This window comes from Monosiga brevicollis, genomic scaffold (assembly GCF_000002865.3).
Source record: "Monosiga brevicollis MX1 MONBRscaffold_52 genomic scaffold, whole genome shotgun sequence".
Lineage (NCBI taxonomy): Eukaryota > Choanoflagellata > Craspedida > Salpingoecidae > Monosiga > Monosiga brevicollis.
In genome coordinates, this window is record NW_001865089.1 from 40,702 (window position 1) to 56,547 (window position 15,846).

A 15,846-nucleotide genomic window follows, 5' to 3' on the forward strand; every position below is an offset into this window, starting at 1 on the left:
CTCGCTGGGTGCTCACGGTATCTCAATGGCGCTGGTACAGAATAAATATTGACGTGGAGACCAGAGACGATGCTGCGACAGATAATTCAGCGGCCAGCGGTAGGACTGGCACGGTCCGGCTCTTGTTGGGTGAGGGTGCGCGGCGGCTGGGGTGACTCACGGGGTTGATGGCTGGTCTAGGCGACAATGCGCCAGGCAGTGGCTGCACGGCGTGCGCTGTCCGAGTCTGTGCTGGCTGAGCTCCGGCCCAGTTACCCGCTTTTGGACCAGTACAAGGACTGGGCGGTGGTCAACACGGAGAAGGTCCAGTGGGGCGACCTGGATGCCTTCAACCACGTGAATAACTGTGCGTTATGGTACCAAGCAGCTGTATTGTGGAAGCCAACTGCTCCTTCTCTTTGGCCCTGAGCTGGCCAGGTTGCCGTTCTCCATTCGACACCGTGTTCGTGGTCGTGCTCACATTCATGGCGCCTGCGGCGTGCCGGCACGTGTGGGCCTGAGTAGGCGTGTTTTTGCGCTACTTTGAGAATGCGCGTTTCCAGATGATTGAGGAAATGAGCAAGGAGTACGATGCGGGCTGGTCCGAGGGCAAGGGCGCGTCAGTGATCATGGCGGACAACTATGTGCGCTACCGCTCTCCGCTCTACCATCCGGACGAGATTGCCACCGTTGTTCGCGCCGAAGATGCCCGTGAGGCAGACATGTACATTGCGTTCAAGGTGTGTGACACTCGGCACCGGGCCGTCCCATGGCGTCTTGTTTCATCCACGCACGCGTGCTGGGGGGGTCAGCACAAGAGCAGAAGGTCTTTGCCAGGGCGCTGTTTCCGCTCACGACGATGGATGAACCAATCATAGATCCTGTCCAAGCAGCAGAACAAGGTCGTAGCTGAAGGTCGGGGCCGGCTAGTCAGCTTTGACTACGGCAAGGGCTGCAAGGTCCCCTTTCCCACGGCGGTTCTCGATGCCATCCGTAACATGCAAGGCTCTGACTTTGAGGTCTCTACTGAGCAATAGATGCCTTCAAGCCCACCTACGACCAAGAGGATATGGCTTGCGGTTGTCAAAAAACTGGCCCGCATGCATGCAACTAGTTTGAAACTTGACTGGGCGACCACAGCTTTGTCTTTATCAATCCTTCGTTTCATCACCGGGCATTCTACAAAACCCAATCCTTGCCCTTATTCGACCAGCACCAGGCAGGTCACATAGTCTCATCTCAAGACACTACTCACACACACCCACCCACACACAGCACTTGCACACACTTGCACACACATCCACAGCCCGGCCCTCCCAATCAGGCAGCACCATCAACTTCCCGCCTCCTCTCGGATCGTGCCAGCGTCAGCAGCCCTAGGGCCACAACAGCTCATTACAACAGCAACTTTTTCCTGCATCGAAAAATTCAACTGCATCTCTTTCTTCTTCATTGAAATCTGACAACAGGTGTAAAAAGTAGCTGTTGTAATCCAGTGTTGTGCTTGAAGTCGGTTTTTTTCTTTTTTTTCTTCTCAAGCGGTGAAACGGCAGCGGCACATCGAGCGAACAAGGTCCGTTGAAGGCACCCTGGTCTAGAGCACAGTTCATCATGGGTTTGCATCAGGTGTCTGGATATGCTCGTTATGGAAATAAACCCGGGACTCACTTCAGGCTTGGTGTGCTATGCAGTGCCGCCTTCTCCTCCCCTTCTCGTTGTTTCGCTTCGCTTCTTGTCAGTGAGCTCGCTTTGGCTTGTGCCGGCTCCAGCGAACCGACTTGGTCACTTGGTCACTTGATCGGGGCGGTGTGATCCTTGGGCTGCATATGGCCAGCCTTGGTCGTGCGCCATTGTCATCCCATGTATGGCTTCACGGCTCTGATTCGCCACACTCACTGCAATCCCTGTGTTCCTGATCCACTCTTTGCTCGGCTTTTGCCAAAGGACGGAGGGGGGGCTTCGGTCTAAGTCATCATGTTTAAGCGACACGAAAAGCCAAGCGTGGCGCTGCAGCGCGCTGCAGCTCAGCATGGACTTCGTCTCTTCTATGTCAAGTACTATGGGCACGAGGAAGTGCCCGATGCGCGCGGCAACAGCGTGGTCGACTTTGCCCTTCATAGCATCCTCACCACCAAGACCTATCGAAAATCCCAGGGCTGGCACCCACCCCAAGTGGAGCTCTCTGTTGGCACGCGTGGTGTCAAGGTCACGGATCGGTGCGTTTTCTGTTGATCCAGTGCTGGATCCTGATTGCCTTGGGCATCCCAGTCTTTGGTCCTGGTTCACGGTCAGAGCTGAGCCATGCGCTGACTTTTTGTTCGCGCACGTTTGTAGCACGACCGGCACCGTCTTTTTGGATCTGCCGCTCCGCAACATCAGCTACTGCCAAGATGATCGCCGAGGCAACAACATCTTCTGCTTCATTGCCAAGGAGGAGCTGTCCTCGCCCAAGCGATGCTATGCGTTCAAGTCTTATAATCAGGCCGCTGAGATTATGCACGTCATTGGCGATGCCTTCAAGCGGGTGAGAATTCCAGCCCCGTGCATGCACGTTTGTGCACATTTCCCAACGCATCCTTTGAATTAAGCATTCCATCTCAGAAAGATTCGGGGGGGAGAGGCGCTCGGTCATTACGGTTGCTCATGTGCCCTCCTTCCTGCACCAGGCGGCGCAGGAACATGGGCAGAACGGTGGCTCTGGCAATGGTTCGACATCGAGCTCGCGCTTTGGTGCTGCCGGTCGCGCTCAAAGTGACAACGAGGTCGAGCGCCTCAAGCGACAACTGCAGGAGAAGGAGGAGGAGACTCGTCGCCTCAAACAACAACTCACCGCCTCTCAGCGACGACCCAAACAACAATTTGTCGCTCGTATGTCTGCTTGCTCGCGTCGCCTATCACCGCTGCCGTTTAAAAAGACAGACCATCTCATCCCTTGGCATGTGGATGCAATGGCGCACTTTAGCCCGGCCTGGTACTGGCGGTGATCAAGAGCAGGAGCTGCGGCAGCTGGAACAGACTTTTGAAAGCGATTTCAAGTTTGGTGTGTCCCCTTACCCAGCCGGTTCGCGCGTCAATTGTTGGCCATGGCTGATCTCACCTGGTTTTTCGAATGATGCCGGTAGCCTTGAAGCGCGCCTCAGTTCGTCAACCAGCCTCTACGGACAAGGCCTTTGGTAGCTCTCCAGCTGGTCGCAATGCTGCGGGCCCTGCTGCTGTACGTTGGCGTCCTCTCGCTTGGCTTTTCCCCGTTTTGTGGCGTGCCACCGGCGGCCTCTGATGCCTTTGGGAAAACCATGCTGCCCGATTAGTTTGGCGATGCGTTTGCACCCTCCTCGGCGCAGTCTTCCAGTTCAGCCAGTCCCGCTGCCAAGCCAGTCGCTACCCCGACCGGGGCCTTGGCATCTCCTGCTTTTGGTTCACCGGCAGGCTTGTCTGCCCCTGCCCAAGCGCGCCGAGCACCACAGAGCGTGAGTCACAGGCAGCCATGTTGTGCAAGTCAAGTCCTCCTGTGACCACCGTCGAGCCCATGCGCGCCTTTGCTTACCTTTTTCTGACTGCCTTTTCATAGGCCAACAGCCCATACGCCCGCGCGCGTGGTGCACCGCCACCGACTTCCATCGCCACCTCAAGCCAGATCAACGTGAGTTTTTGTTACATCTCGCGCCTGGCCCTTTGGTTTGGTTCATGACGGAAGGCTTACCAGGCGATGTGGACGGTGTAGCCCAAAGCCATCAACTCGATTCGCCGCATTGGCACCAACCCCAAAAAATCGCCTACACCCAAGACTTCAGTCAAGGCCAAGGACGACAACGAGGATGCCTTTGACGACGACTTTGGCGCCCTGGCTTCGGCTCGACTCAGTACGTGGGGTTTGACAACAGTCTGAGCGAGCCAAGTTGTGCATGGTCCGCACGCGGAAACTCTCGCTTCAGCACTCTCATCACGCATAATGATGTCTGGGTCGCCTTTTCCAACTGCTGGTAGATACCAGCAGCGCTGCGAACTCGCCTGCACCTTCGTCCAACGGTGCCGCACCGGCCTCCTTCACCATGAGCCAGCCCGAGCTCGTGCCAGAGCCGGATGCTGAGCCCGAGGAGGAGCAGGCTTCCACTGCAAGCCCCGGGGTGGCTTCAGAGCCGGAGGCATCGCCCGACTCGAGCGACGAGGAGGATGAGGCTCAGTTGGTGGAGCGTATCAACAATAACCTGGTGTGTGAGGACACGTTGTTGTTGCCAGGGGTGGCGAGTGGCGGCGAGTGGTACTGACTTTAACTTTTGTACTGGCTTTCCCCATCGTTTGCACATTGTTGGCACGTCAGGATTTGGGTGATGGCGGTGCCGAGGCCGAGGCGGAGCCGGAGGAGGCCGCGGAAGAAGAGGAGGATGATGCTGAGGTTTCTAAGCTGGTGCGGCTCTGCCAGCATGTGTGGACGCTGGCGACGCCCGACGAGGACGGTATGCTGGATGGCCAGCAGATGCGGCCCTTGATGATGATGTCTGGCCTGCCCATGGAGACGCTCGGCACCGTCTGGAGCATCATTGATACGGAACAGCTGGGCAAGGTAAGGATGGAAGCCGCCGCGAGTCGGGGGGGTGGGGTGGAGCGGGCATTTCCTGGGCGGCGGTGCACGAATCTCATCTGACTGGCTTTGTGCGTTTGCGCTCGATGATGATGCAGATTGATTATCGACAGCTGGGCTTTTTGCTTGGTTTGCTCTCGCAGGCACAGCGTGAGGAGGAACTGGACCCCGAGGCCGTGGGACCGGCAACGCCGGCCCCGCTCCTGAAGGGTCTCAAGCCGATTGATGATGACGAAGAGGACGACGAGTAACAACCCCTTTGTTCGAAAAGACTTGACACACCAACCTGGGAACTGGCATCAGTGTGTGTTTGTGTGTGCAACGTGCGCGATCACGCGCACGTTGCACACCTCTAGTTCGCGTTTGTGTCATTCCTTGTTGTCTCCCCCTTCCTGGTTTTTATTTTTTTTTTGCTTGTTTGTCTTTTGATTTACTGTTCCTCGTCCCCTTGCTTTCATTCAGGAAATCCTTTAGCCAGTGCCTCTTGATGTGTGGTGTGGTGTTGCCAAGTGTCGGGTGGAGCCTGCGCGTCCTCAACAAGCGCGTGGCCCAGATCTCTTCCACACGCCGCCGAGTTTTGTCGTGTGCCTTCTCTTGACCCCTTCTTCCCCTGTTTCCCTTAGTTCTGCTTTCCTCCGTCCCTTTGCCAATCTATTTCATGCACACTTTTTGGAGTGTACGGCTCACACCACCTCAACCCACGCCCACAAGACATGGCCAGACTCTGAACCTTGAACACACTCTAACTCTCTGGTTCTGTGTTTGTGTGTGCCAAGACAACAATGAATTCTCTCTCTGTCTCTCTCTGTCTCTCTCTCTCCCTCTGTGTGTGTGTGTGTGTGTGTGTCTCTCTCTCTCTCTCTCTCTGTCTCTGTCTCTCTCTGTCTTTCTCTGTCTCTCTCTGTCTCTCTCTCTGTCTCTGTCTCTGTCTCTGTCTCTGTCTCTGTCTCTGTCTCTCTCTGTCTCTGTCTCTCTCTGTCTCTGTCTCTGTCTCTGTCTCTGTCCCTCTGTCTCTCTGTCTGTCTCTCTGTCTGTCTCTGTCTGTCTCTGTCTGTCTCTGTCTGTCTCTCTGTCTCTGTCTGTCTGTCTGTCTGTCTGTCTGTCTGTCTGTCTGTCTGTCTGTCTGTCTGTCTGTCTGTCTTTCTCTCTCTCTCTCTCTCTCTCTCTCTCTCTCTCTCTCTCTCTCTCTCTCTCTCTCTCTCTCTCTCTCTCTCTCTCTCTCTCTCTCTCACACACGCTCTCTCTCTCTTCCCTCTCTTTATTTTCTTCGTTCTTGTTGACCGCAACAATGCCAGCGACGATTGTTGTGGCGGCGCAGCCTGATACGACGGCTCAGCGGACCGTGTACGTGGGGTTCCGCTCGGCGATTGAGGAAGCTTTGCCCGTTTTGGAGGCGGAGAATGCCGACTTGCTGGTGGCCGTGTGCCGGGGTGCTTCCGTCTCGGGCCAGCGCGGTGGCAAGGCTCACGCCACTGTCGCCCATGCGGGTGCCGACGTGCGTCTGATTGACCTTGTCTTCATCCCCGAGGAATCCACTCGCTACAATTGCAAGGTGAGTCAGCCCCTGGCAGCAGCCACTCGCACGGACGGATGCCTCAAGGGTGAAGGGGACTGTGTGCCAACAAGTAAACGAGAAAACCCGAATTTAGTCTCATCCGCTGACGGAAAGCCACTGACACACGACATTCAATGATTTGCCAACGCCTGCTTCTAGTATCGCCCGGATGCGGTGAGCCGACTCATCAGCGACGTGGACAGTGGTGCACGCACCTCGGTGGTGGTTGTGCTGCCAAGTATCGAGGATGAAGTGGAGTCGCGCGGTGCCGTTGTGGCCCTGACGGCCGCTGTGGCGCGCACTTGCCAAATCTACACGCGCAAGAAAAACGCGAGCGAGACGTCCTCAAGCACCCACGTCACCATCTCCTTCCACCTGGGCCAGAGCTTTTTCACCAACGAGACTGTGCTCCAGCATGCCACCATCCTTGCGGAGCACGTCCGCCAGTGCGCGCGCCTGGTAGACATGCCATGCAACGAGCTCCCCGTCTCCGAGCTGGCCGCCCATGCTCGCGCTGTGGCGGACACGCTCCCCGGTGTGGTGGTTGAAGAGGTGATTGGCGAGGATTTGCAGGCACAGGGCTTTGGTGGCATCTATGGCGTTGGCAAGGCAGCCGAGGATGGCCCTCGTCTGGTCGTGCTCAAGCATGAGCCCGCCGGTGCCACCCGCGCCGTGGCCATGGCTGGCAAGGGCATTGTCTACGACACGGGAGGTCTCTCCATCAAGGGCAAGACGTTCATGCCTGGTATGTCGTTGCGGCACCCACTCTTGCGCTCTCTCTTTCTTTCTCTGTCTCTCTCTCTGTCTCTCTCTCTGTTGCTCGCCTGTTCCGCACTCACGAATCATTTTGCTTTGGCATTTGTACAGGCATGAAGCGGGACATGGGTGGCGCGGCGGGCGTGCTTCACGCTTTTGCCACCCTGGTCAAAACAGGCTTTTCCCAGAATCTCTACTGTTTGCTGGCTTGTGCTGAAAACGCCGTGGGCCCACGCGCCACACGTCCCGACGATATTCATGTCATGTACAGCGGCAAGACGGTCGAGATCAACAACACCGACGCCGAGGGTCGCCTCGTCCTCGCGGATGCCGTGTCCTATGCCGCACAGACCTTCAAGCCTGAGTTGCTGCTAAACATGTGCACCCTCACAGGCGCCCAGGGCATTGCCACGGGCCAGCTGCATGCAGGCATTGTGTGCAGCAGCGAGGACGTTGAGCAAGACGCCGTGCGTGCTGGCCGACGCAGCGGTGACTTGACCCATCCCCTCATGTGGTGCCCCGAGCTCTTTTCCAACGAGTTTGCCAGCTCGGTCGCTGATATGAAGAACAGCGTTCGCAACCGCTCCAACGCTCAAGTGTCTTGTGCCGCCCAGTTCATTGGCAATCACTTGCCCGACGGCTTTGTGGACCAACACGCCTGGCTGCACGTGAGTTTGCCGCACATTCAAGCGCCCTCCCCGGCCCGTCCTTGTGGGCTGGTTTCCTTTCTCATCTTTTGCTTGGCGTTGTGGTGGTTTGGTGCTTGCCCTTCTCCTCCCCCCCTCTCCTCCCCTTGTAGATTGACATGGCAGCCCCCGCGTTTGAGGGAGAGCGTGGCACCGGCTATGGCGTGGCCTTGTTGTACGACCTCTTGCACTCTCGCTTCGGCACCCCCCTGTAAGGAGCTTCGCGCATGCACACATTCAAGCTCTTGCATGTTTCAAGCCTGGTTACTTTTGTTCCTCTTGGTCATGTCGCCAATTGAAATGATAAAAGTGACACCCCCTCTCCAGCTGTTGGCAATTTGTTTCAGACAGACTAGAGTAGTGTTTATTCTCATATACAGTCGATTATCGGGAGGTTTATTCTCCAGGTTTCAACGAAGAGAGGCCGGCACGCATGACCTCATCGACAAGCAACAGGGAAGAGGCAATCATCGTACATGACTTGAGCAGCTGGCGCTTGACGCAAATGTTGTCGACAATGCCCTCATCTGTGGGCAGGCAGGCCTCACCAGTGTTAATGTCCACACCAACAACATCGTCTGAGTCTTGCGCCTCCTCAAGCAAGGTGACAATGGTGTCCTGGGGGTCGAAACCCGCGTTCTGAGCCAGCGTCTTGGGGATGACGAGCAGGGCATCGGCAAAAGCCTGGATACCAAGGCGGGCACGGCCCTTGACGTTGCGCTTGGCCTCAACCAGGGCGCGATGTGCCGCAATTTCAAAAGCACCGGCACCAGGGACAACGCTGTTGTCATCAATGGCGTTCTTGACGGCACGCTGACCGTCACGCACGGCGTCCTTGATCTGACTGATGGTGTAGTCGTTTGGCGCCTTGATCAAAATGGTCACAGACCGGGGGTTCTCGACCTCCTCAATAAAAGTGTACTTTTGCTCACCGAGCACGTGTTCGTACACAACGCCAGCATGACCAAGCACAGACTCATCCAAATCATCCACTGAGTTCATGGCCATGCCACCACAAGCCAGCGTCACCCTGTAAATGAAAACGGCAGGGCAAACACACGGTGGTCAGCAAAACAGGGAGGCATGGCCTGGTTCTTCATCGACACCAAGAAAGCAAACCAACACAAGCACGGATGGGCAACAGAAAAAGCAAGCATTTCAGAGGCAACATGTCCGCATAGACACCAAACTAATGCTCGGGTCGCTCGGTACAGGTCTGTGAAATATATCATCACCAATGCTCACGACCAATGCATGTAGTAGAGAGTGAAACACAATGTAAAAGCAAGCATTTCAGAGGCAACATGTCCGCATTGACACCAAGCCGAAGCTTGGGTCGCTCGGTACAGGTCTGTGAAATATATCATCACCAATGCTCACGACCAATGCATGTAGTAGAGCGTAAAACACGAACGGCCAGAAAAAAAGGGGTACAAAGAAGCATTTCAGAGGCAACATGTCCGCATTGACACCAAGCCGAAGCTTGGGTCGCTCGGTACAGGTCTGTGAAATATATCATCAACAATGCTTTTGACCTGAGGCCAAAGGCGTAGCAAAAGCCACGCACTTGCCCACCACAAGCATACAACAACGACAACAAGGCACATCATGTCGAACAATCAACGATGACTCGGAGCATTTCAGCAGCACATATCCGCATTGATACCACTCCAAAGGAACGGTATCGCTCGGTACAGGTCTGTGAAAAAAATCATCACAAATGCTCCAAGGGTCGTTCAAGGGATGGCGAGTCATGTGGTTTGATGTGTTTTGTGTGTAAGAAAAGGAGTGGAAAAGGATGTAAAACACGTAAAGACTCGAGAAAACAAGCCGGCGTCTATGGTACGAACCGTTCCATGTTGCGGCGCTTGGCACGACGCAGGGCAATGATGTTCTCCTTGGCCAGTAGGTCAAGGGAGATGGGATCAATACCCTTTTGGTTGACAATGACAAAGGACTTGCCGTTCTCCTCGGTGCAGACCTTGCGCTTGAGGTCGATGATGCGCTGCACGCGATCGTCGATAAACTTGCGCTCTGCAATGGCCATGGCCTCGCGCTCCTGGGCCGTCTTGTAGAAAAAGCCAGAGTTAATCTCGCTGTTAGCAGAGAGGAGGGCCATGAGAACATGAGGGTAAGTGCAACAGGCAAAATAACCAAAAAAAAAAAAATGGGGGAGGGGAAACTACGTGTTTAAAAAGATATCAAAAGCGTGTGCCATAAGATGGAGACGTTCAACATGTGTAAAGCCGAGGGTTGTACAGTCCTCGAATTCTGTCCGCCCGTCTCGTTTTCATCACGCGGCACACGCAAGCAAGTGCAAAAGAAAATATACAACAGATTGGGAAAACAGTGGGAGAAGTCATCGGATCGAGACGTTCAACATGTATAAAGCCGAGGGTTGTACAGTCCTCGAGTTCTGTCCGCCCGTCTCGTTTTCATCACGTGACCACACCACACATGCAGGCATATGTAATACCCACAGCAAGTAGACAAGTAGAGCAAGGCCAAAATTTGATAAGACCTGGCGGAGGACACCACTCACGTCTTCTCATACTCGAGGGACACGTTGCAGGTGAGGACGTAGGCATTTTCAAGGCGCTTGGGCATGTCGGGGTGGCGAGAGCCGTGATCGAGGACAATGCCACGGATCAGGGAGGTGTCTGTCTCTGTCTTGTGCTTCATGGTCATGATCTCGATCATAAAGAGGTCGATGGGGGACTTGTCTTGGCGAATGGCCAGGACGGCATCGGCAACTGTCTCGGTGAGCTGATCGGCCATCTTCTGCGAAACCTTGGTGCGGAGGGAAGTGCGGGCTACCTTGCAGAGGAGCTCACGATCGACCTCGCGGTCAGACTTGATCTTGTCAAGCACTTCCAGAGCAACATCCTTGGCCTTTTCAAAGCCATCAACGACGAGGCGTGGGTGGAGGCCCTCGCTAATGTACAGCTCGGCTTGCTTAAGCAGCTCGCCAATCAAGAGAACGTTGGAGGTGGTGCCATCGCCGGTAATGTCGTCCTGGGCTGTGGCGGCACGGGCAATCAGGGAAGCCGTGGGGTGCTGGATCTGCATGTCGTTGAGGAGGACGTTGCCGTCCTTGGTGAGCTTAATGTCGCCCGATCCAGAGACAAGCATCTTCATGGTACCCTTGGGGCCGAGGTTGGACTTGAGCACATCTTGCAGACCTCGCGCCGCGGTCGAGTTCATCTGAAGGGCCACGGCGGCGCGCGCCACCTCGGCCTTGGGGTTGAGCTGAGTGATTGCCGACATACTCGCTGTTGGCTGAGATGTCGTCCTATGACGTGACGTGGGCGAGGCGGCGACAAAAGCAACACCCGTTGTAAGAGAGAAAATCAATGATGCGAGCCAGCCGTAGGAAAGGGAAATGGATATGTGCCAAATATGGGCAATCCAAAGACGGGAAAAAAAAAAAAAAAAACTTGGCCGCGGTACTGTCAAAACAAGAAAAAAAAAAGGGGGGCGACAACATCAAAGAACAACTGCGGGCAACCAGGCTCTTCAACGGGGACCCACGAGGGAAAGTGTGTGCGCGCATGTGTGTGCTGTGTGCTGTGTGCTGGCGCTGCCGGCGTACAGGTTCGCGTCTTGTTTGTTCAAACCAGCACGCGTTCACAACATCGTTGACAACCGTTTGAATAAAAAAAAAAAACCGCATCAGCCATCCCACGACCCCGACACCACGTTCCCCATTGCAATACCCAACAACTCCACCACCTCTCCGCATCACTACAGAGCCATTTTTGAATGCACACAACCACCAAAGCCCGCTGCCATTTCTCCGCAGCGAGCGCCAGAGGAGAGAGGTACGCCACTAACCGACACACACTCACCGTTCAGTTGTGTGTAAATGTGTGTGAGAGAGAGAGAGAGAGAGAGAGAGAGGGAAAATAAACGCTTCGTTGCCACACATGCGAACCTGTGGTGGGAACAGGTGTTTTACATGCTGGTTTGTGTGACACACACACGGATCTACCAACTGTGAGTCTTTGGTTACCAGGTGTAAGTATTGCTTAGGTGTGGTGGTGGTAAGCTAATCACGCTTCTCGACAGGCGTGCAGGTGTGGTGGGCCTTTCTGTTGGAGACTGCGCAATGGCGCGTTGCGAAAAAACTTTGCCCAAACTTCACAAAATATCGCCGCTTAGCAACCGTCCGATAACAACACTTGGTTCTTTAACTGTACCACCCCCTCCAAGTACAAGCCCAACGAACAAACCCCAGATGTATTTTACTTTCATCCTGACCCACTGCCAGACTTATTCTGTACCATGACTCTCTATTTTCAACCCCGAGCTTGAGCTCGAAATTTTCTCGAAATTTTTAACGGACACACACACCACACACACACACACGCGACCGATCGGCTTGTCAACGTCTGGATGGCGGCGGCCGCGGGAAGTGGGCGCATGCCTTGGCGGGAGACGCTGGCGTGGGCTGGGTTGAGTGGCAGCACATCAAGCAGCAACGGCAGTGGTGGTGGGGGTCCGAGGTATTTTCACTACACGGCGCGCGGGTATGAGCCGGCTGCCAAACAAGATCAAGCCGCCCCAGGAACGCCCAAGCTGGATCAGCAACCCTTGGACATCTCCATCACCCACTCACCCGCCAGTCAGGCATCAACTGCATCAGAACCTGCATCCCCGCTCCCTGCAGCTCCACCTCCTCGCGCGCGCATTCCCGCCGGCCCGGCCGTACAAGTTGGCTCGCGCTACACCTATCCCTGGCGAGAGCCCGACTTTGCTGCTGCTCTCACCAATGACCACAGTGATGATGATGATGATGATGATGATAATAATGGCAACATTGCCCCTGATGCCGTTGACCTAGTTGACGCCAAGACTGGTGGCAACGTCAATGGTTCAGCTCTGCACTCTGGTCATGACCCTGTGGATCAGAAAGCCCCCGACCACGCGAGTCAGGCAGACCCGCCAGAAGCCAATCACGCTGCTGACGCGCAGGCTGCGGATGAGCGGGCTGCGCTTCATGAGCTCTTGCAGATGCAGCTTGAACCAACAGTCAGGCCCACCTTTGGGCAGCAATATAAGGAAGATGATGATGATGATGACGACGAGGACGACGACGAGGATGTCGACCAAGACCAAGATCAAGACCACGGCGCCGATGACAAGGCGAGGCGAGACGGCCCGGCGCAACGCAAAAGCAATAAACATTCATCCTCGCAACCTGACATTGCCCGCCGCCGCCGTCGTTTGTCACCTGCCTCACGACTCAAAGGCTTGTCGGACCGTGCAGATGACGTTTCTGACCACGACCCGCACCCTGCTCACGCACATAGCGATGACGATGAAAGCGATGATGAATGCGCTTCAGGCCGCTGCCGTCACCGTCATCTCTATCAGGATCGCTTGGCATATCGCGCTCAAGCACGTCACAGTGCAAAAGTCAAGGCTCCGAGTCGTCGCCCTCGTCAAGAAGCAGCCGGGTCGAAGCCTGCCTCCAAGACCCATGGTACCGCCGAAGCATCGCGCGTGCTCAAGTCAACTCGTCCCTTGCGCGGCCAAACCTTCGACGATTGGGCCCGCGCCAAGGATGAAGCACAGCGGCAAGCTCGACATGCTGCTCGCGAAGCCGAGGTACGTCCCTTCTTTTCGACATGTTGTTCCTGCTTTTGTCATGTTCCGTTCTGCCGATCGGTCTCATCCATGCTCCCCGGGAGCGGGTTACAGGCAGAGCAGGATCGCAAGGAGGCCGAGCGCCTGGCTGCTGAACGCCGCCAGCGCCAGCGCGCTGAAGACATGTTTTTCCTCTGGCTTAATGGGAAGAATAAAGAAGATCGCGAACGCGAACAGTAGGTTCATATACCAGCTCCCGCTGGCCACTGGCTCGCTACCTGGTGACTGCATGCCGACCCAACCGCGCCGCCTTGACACGGGCTTTGGCTCATGCTTTCTTCCTTGTGTTCTTCATTTTCCTTTTTCTGCTTTCCAAGACAAGAGCTGGACGCTGCGGCTGCGGCACAAGCTGCTGAGGAAGAACGCCAACAACGCAAAGCGGAACGCGATCGTCAACAGGTTACGCAGCATACTTTTTCGCCGCCCCACCCCGCTTGCTTTTCTTGCCTTGACTTTCTTTGAGTGTCGACTTTTGGTCGACCCGAGATACGCTCACGCGTCATTGGTGTGGCCAGGTCGCCTCTGTCAATGAATGGCTCGAGATGGTGGCCGAGCGCGAGAAGGAGTCTCGCCAACAAGGTCTGCCATTTTTACCACGCGCCGTGCTGAGAGGCCCTTACTTTTCTTTCTTTTCTTTTCCCCCAGCTCGTTGCATCTGCCTGACAACCATTACTCTCGGTCGTCCGCACAGAGCTAGAGAGGGTCCGTCAGCAGGCACAAGCGCTGGCCGAGCGTCGCGCCAAGGCCGAGCGTGCCTACGCGGCCTGGCTCAAAAAACACGTATGCTCATCTCGCACTGATGCCCAACTTCGTGCTTGTGCAATGCACATTGCAATTTCTTTCCTCTCATGCTCTTTGGGCCTCCACCGCTTGTGCTACCAGAAGAAATCGCAGCTTGGCGGCGCAGCCACCACCCACGCGCGGAGTGCCAGCCCGCGTCCAGCATGGCAGGGGCCATTGGATGACGTTGATACAAAGCCGGCCAAGACCCCAGGGGCTAAGCAGCACACACGGCGATCGTCAGCCACAAGGCGTGGCCAATCTTCGAGACGGTCCTCGTCCGTCCAAGTAAGACCGCAATGTGCTGCAGAGGTATCTCGAGGAACAGTCCAAATGCTGACCCTCGCACGCTCTTGCCCCTCGAATAGGGGGAAGGCTCCGTGGTGCTCTCACCACCATTGCTGTGGCAAGCACGGCTCTATGCCGAGCAGACTCGTCAGCCGTACAGGTGACGGTCAATGCGTTCCATCACAAAGACAGCAACATCCATATTCCCACAATGTGCCATAGGCATGTCTACTGAAGTCTATTAAACTGCGAAACGATGAATATTATAAAAAAAAACCCGGTGTACCGTCAATAAATAAAACAAGGATGATGGTCAGGAGAGAGGAGCGGCATGTGGCCGAGGTGTGGCGGGCTCGTGATTCAGCCACGCGCCGATACTGCGAGCGCCCTTGAAAGAGGGCAGCGATCCTTCCAAGGCATCCATCTAGCATTGGTGGATCGACCATCAAGCGCCAGCAGTCAGACGGCTCATTTTTTGGTGGGAAACATCCCTCATTCGTGCACGAAACAAGGATCACGTCGGTAAACTGACCTCAAGGTTGCCAAGGCGCTCCTGTTGTTCCAGCGTCGGGTCAACACGCACGCGTTGGCAAAAACAGACCACAGCCACCACCAAGCCCAGTGCAAGCGCACCGCATACGGCGGCTGCCAACATGAGCCAAACAGTCACAAAGTTTCTTGATGAGCCCAGTCTCGGAAGCAAAAAGAATCAGGCGATCGCTCACCGATAATAATGGTCACGCCTTGTGCTGACTCGGCAAAGGGTGGATCTGCCTGGCCCGTGGTGGGCCAGCTGGGCGTCGTGAGAGGCACTGAGAAGGGGTGATGCATGCAGCAAGCTACTGGTGAGCACGGCCAGGTACACGCCGGCGCGGCAGCGTGGCCTACCATCAAAGGGTTGAGGTTCACCACTCGGCGTTGTTGCCACTTGAGCCCTGGACCACTTGACCGGGCCCAGCGCGAGCAACTCAAAGGCCAGGAGTAAGCACGTCCGCATTCTCGTCCGTTCCCAACTGCCAACCCGCCTGCCTCCTCGCACACGGCCTCCAGTCTCGCCGTCAGTCTGTGTTTTGCATGCATTCATGCATGCAAAACGCTTTGAGATTCACAAAGAGAGACTCAGGAAGAGAGAGGTCAATTGCCAGAGACAGAGACACACAGAGACACATAGAGACACACAGAGACACACAGAGACACACAGAGCGAGGGAATCGAGCTTCAGGGATTGGGGGAGATATCCAAGAGCTAGTTGACGAGCAAGTTCAGGAACGAGGGGAAGAACACGCCCGACCGTGTGCTTTTTTTATCTTCTTCCCCGGGATTCTGGTAGCTTGATTGATTGGCCATCGCGTCTGATCGTGGTCTCAGGCTCGCACTCTGAAAGCCTCTGTTCAGGTCGTGACGTCGGATTTGATGTTGGTCTGCCACGGTCAAACACCACAGGTTGGCAAAAGGCCGAGACGTGCTGATCTCTTGCGCCAGCGACAGACGAAAAAGGGTCATACGTGCTGATCTCTTGCCTTGGAACCAACAGCGCCATAGGCGTACAAAGCTACATCACATCAGATTGGCCT

General features: G+C 55.6%; 5 protein-coding genes across 5 annotated transcripts; 4 read left to right on the forward strand and 1 right to left on the reverse strand.

Moving 5' to 3' along the window:
• Positions 1-186: 186 nt before the first annotated feature.
• Positions 187-1,016, forward strand: MONBRDRAFT_30452 (uncharacterized protein; the record flags this gene model as incomplete). The annotated part of the gene is made up of 3 exons (XM_001750891.1): positions 187-346; positions 505-719; positions 858-1,016. The coding sequence occupies 3 exons, from the start codon at positions 187-189 to the stop codon at positions 1,014-1,016; spliced, it is 534 nt and encodes a 177-aa protein (XP_001750943.1).
• Positions 1,017-1,953: 937 nt separating this feature from the next.
• On the forward strand, positions 1,954-4,809 carry MONBRDRAFT_13000 (uncharacterized protein; the record flags this gene model as incomplete). The annotated part of the gene is made up of 8 exons (XM_001750892.1): positions 1,954-2,195; positions 2,314-2,503; positions 2,646-2,847; positions 3,548-3,619; positions 3,708-3,839; positions 3,964-4,187; positions 4,298-4,540; positions 4,702-4,809. The coding sequence occupies 8 exons, from the start codon at positions 1,954-1,956 to the stop codon at positions 4,807-4,809; spliced, it is 1,413 nt and encodes a 470-aa protein (XP_001750944.1).
• Positions 4,810-5,846: 1,037 nt separating this feature from the next.
• Positions 5,847-7,770, forward strand: MONBRDRAFT_13001 (uncharacterized protein; the record flags this gene model as incomplete). Its single annotated transcript, XM_001750893.1, has 4 exons — positions 5,847-6,110; positions 6,273-6,858; positions 6,981-7,537; positions 7,669-7,770. The coding sequence occupies 4 exons, from the start codon at positions 5,847-5,849 to the stop codon at positions 7,768-7,770; spliced, it is 1,509 nt and encodes a 502-aa protein (XP_001750945.1).
• Positions 7,771-7,924: 154 nt separating this feature from the next.
• Positions 7,925-11,437, reverse strand: MONBRDRAFT_39350 (uncharacterized protein). Its single transcript, XM_001750911.1, has 4 exons — positions 11,404-11,437; positions 10,098-10,847; positions 9,406-9,651; positions 7,925-8,585 (listed from the first exon to the last, which is right to left on the reverse strand). Exons 2-4 carry the CDS (start codon positions 10,820-10,822, stop codon positions 7,952-7,954), a joined length of 1,605 nt encoding a protein of 534 aa, XP_001750963.1. The 5' UTR covers positions 10,823-10,847; positions 11,404-11,437; the 3' UTR covers positions 7,925-7,951.
• A 513-nt stretch (positions 11,438-11,950) lies between these two features.
• MONBRDRAFT_13003 (uncharacterized protein) lies at positions 11,951-14,436 on the forward strand (the record flags this gene model as incomplete). The annotated part of the gene is made up of 4 exons (XM_001750894.1): positions 11,951-13,380; positions 13,522-13,603; positions 14,087-14,272; positions 14,353-14,436. 4 exons carry the CDS (start codon positions 11,951-11,953, stop codon positions 14,434-14,436), a joined length of 1,782 nt encoding a protein of 593 aa, XP_001750946.1.
• Between the last annotated feature and the right edge of the window lie 1,410 nt (positions 14,437-15,846).